General features: G+C 37.8%; 1 protein-coding gene across 1 annotated transcript; it reads right to left on the bottom strand.

Annotated features, from left to right (window-relative positions):
* Window positions 1-2,267: 2,267 nt before the first annotated feature.
* On the bottom strand, window positions 2,268-2,908 carry LOC110674405 (hepatic lectin-like). The gene is made up of 2 exons (XM_021838656.1): window positions 2,746-2,908; window positions 2,268-2,678 (listed from the first exon to the last, which is right to left on the bottom strand). Exons 1-2 carry the CDS (start codon window positions 2,830-2,832, stop codon window positions 2,322-2,324), a joined length of 444 nt encoding a protein of 147 aa, XP_021694348.1. The 5' UTR covers window positions 2,833-2,908; the 3' UTR covers window positions 2,268-2,321.
* Window positions 2,909-3,077: the final 169 nt, after the last annotated feature.

Below are 3,077 nucleotides of genomic sequence, written 5' to 3'. Positions count from 1 at the left end.
CACCTTATCAAATACAGTACACCGTGTCTCTCCCTATGTCGATGATTTCATAAGTCCCTTAAGTCTGCATACATTTTCACTCTCCATATCTCGATATCCTCCTTATTTCGATGTGTTTCTGTTGATTTTTCGTTCTCAATTTTCTCTCTGTATGTCGATATGACCATTTTCGAAGGTAACTAGACCAAAGGGATTCAAAACAAATTAGGAGCGCAAAATGACGTTTGTTTCTGTATTACTCTCTTGGCAACGGAGCGTTTTTCAATCTAGTATTCATCAAAAAATTGTTTTTTGTTTCGATCTCTCCCTATCTCGATGGTCCCTTCGATATCGAGATGTGGAAAGGCGACTGTAGCAGGTTCCCGGTGGCCACAGTGAACAAATCCGGATCTTCGGGAGGGTTTCTGAAAATAAACATGTGTGCCCTTCAGAACTAAATTCGATCAACACACTGATTTTTGCGACTCTGAGGCATAGATTGCACTGTGTTGGGAAGTGGCAATAGAATTGATCGCAGCAAGCGGTCTGGTGCATTAACCATATTCTTTCTGGCACTTGCGAACTGTCACTTGTCTGGGTAAGTTGTGTGAGCATCACGTGAAGGGTGATTCCTTCTCCAGTTAAATACTGAATCTTTATACCGTTTTGCTTCGAATTGCCGGACGCTTCGAAAGCCGGACACTATGACTATTTTTACATTTTTAATAATAAAAATTCAAATTTTTCTGTGTTACTTCTGTACAAAACCGTTCTTTAACTTTAACTGTATGTTATAGTTGTTAATATATCGCAGTAGGCTGCAGTATATTAAAAATAAAAACAAAAAACAAAATGTAAATCGAAACTCCACACATTTCAGTCTATACTAAACAGCATCTAACAGATCCCGTTGAAGAAAGATTCGATTTAAATTGAATTGAAAATGGTGTTATTGTGCCAGTTTACGTTTTAAATGAAGAGTCTACTATTGTGTCCTATTGCTGTGAAGTGGAAATAATCGAAAATGCTCGAATTAATGATTAAATGTGATAAATACTCAGTGTCCGGATTAGGAAACAAATTATTTGACTGCTTCAAAAGCCGGACGCACATGAATATTAGAAGAAAACTAAGATTAATCCACATTATTGAGAGCTGTCGTGTTTAGCTTATCAACGAACAGTAAGTTTTGAACATTATGAAGGAGAAATAGTGTCACATTGGTATATGGTGCAGTAAATCAAGAGTATTACCATGAATCAAACTATAGGCGGGACGGCGGGACAATGCATTGTGAATCCAGGCGCTAGCTTAAGGTGAGTGAAGCAATTTTGGCATAACTTTCTGTACCTTTCTGGGAGCTTCAGCGTTTTTCCTGACTCTAAACTATTGTGATTATATATAGTAAACTGTTGAAAATGATGAAATTTAGAGTTGGTGTATTGAATTTTATACAAAATATGCGAATATTTCTTAAAGAAGAAGTGTCCGGAATTTGAAGCAAAAGTGTCCGGAATTCGAAGCAACCTATTAACAGTGTCCGGATTTCGAACCAAGGCTCAACTCTTGTTTTTGTATATTTAAACGTTTTTTGCATAGTAAATCGCTATTTTTACTACCCCATGTCAAAGATTAAACATTTAACTTCATAATAAAGCACAGGAACTTAAGAAAATAAATATCACGAGTTTTAAAAATGATGCTTAAAGTTAACCCGGTGCTCAAGTGTCCGGATTTCGAGTCAAAACGGTAGCGACCTGTTTGAATTTTCGGGTCTAAAACGACCCTTAGTCACAATTTGTAGCTTTTTAAAATGGAAGCTCTTCTAGGCGTCATTCAAAACTTTTGTTTTCGCAAAAACAAAATTTCCCACAAAAAAATAATTGTCAGAAAGTTTCAAATTGGTAGGTTATTTCAATCAAAAGTTACATTGATTTGAATTTTGAAATGGGTTGAAAAAGACCCAAGATCCTTACTAAGTTTAAAGAAACGAACACGTGTCTAATGAAATTTTCCAAATTTCAAAAAATACACTGTTGTTTTACTGTTTGATTTGTAATATTGGGCCTTTTTATTTAAAAACGGACACCGTCTTCAGCCACTTAGCTGCACAGACTGTTGTTTAACACTAGACAACGGACAATCCATGCTCCGATGGCACAGCCGAGAAACATTTCTGACGAACAGTTTCAATGGCCGAAGCGGGAGTAGAACCCACACCCCATGACACAATGCGATTAAATGCCTGACGACGCCCACCACACGGCCACGAGGCCCACAAACGCAAATTTTATTGATCGCATATATTTATTTCCCATTCACCGTATAAATTTATTTCCCATTCACCGACAATATTTTTCACAGATAAAATACTTCTTCTTGGAACACTGATCATCATTCCACTGGAAGTCCACGTTCGCCGTATACTGAACGTGAACACAGTCTTCCTTCCCACCATAGTTATTGGGTTGGCCCAGTTTCCAATTGGTATACGTTACATTTTCACCAGTAGCTTGCCAAGTGAACTGTCCCTCTTCGGCGATATCGTTGGCTCCTATCCAAACGTCTGTCCACCGTTCGTTGAATACGGTTGAGGAGCAGATCATTTGCGCAATAGCTTCCTGCTTCTCCGGTGAATCTATCACCGCCAGCTGCATTCCGTGACTCTCGCATTGATCCAACGCTTCGGTCCAGTTACTCTAATCAGTTGAATTAATGAATAGGGGATCATTGAATTTAGTGGACGAATCAAGACATAAAACTAACCTTCGTACTAGACATGTAGTAATCGCTTGCTAATACACAAGATGTAAATATCAGAATGACCAAGCTAGGTGCCACTATCATTTCCATTATATTTCACTTTTACGAGAGTGTGATAAGTACTTATGACTGCGGCTTCCGAACTCAACTGATGAACTGCAATACCTAATGGCCTGTTTAAGAAAGGGCAATAATTTTTCGAATTTTATTGCCTTGTTCATGTTATACTTCCGTAACGAAAACTGTAGCCAATTATAGCTTCCATGTTACTTATTGATTTGTTTAATGGTTAAGAATGTGAACGATGTAACTGAATAGAGCTTCTGTGTCTTGTA

Source organism: Aedes aegypti, chromosome 1 (assembly GCF_002204515.2).
Source record: "Aedes aegypti strain LVP_AGWG chromosome 1, AaegL5.0 Primary Assembly, whole genome shotgun sequence".
Taxonomy (NCBI): domain Eukaryota; kingdom Metazoa; phylum Arthropoda; class Insecta; order Diptera; family Culicidae; genus Aedes; species Aedes aegypti.
This window is presented reverse-complemented; position numbering and strand designations above follow the sequence as displayed.

Excerpts from the sequence above, each read along its gene's own strand:
- LOC110674405 (XM_021838656.1), bottom strand. The coding sequence starts at position 2,832 with ATGGAAATGATAGTGGCACCTAGCTTGGTCATTCTGATATTTACATCT. Across the intron at positions 2,679-2,745 it reads ACTACATGTCTAGTACGAAG|AGTAACTGGACCGAAGCGTT; the intron begins GTTAGTTTTATG and ends TCAACTGATTAG.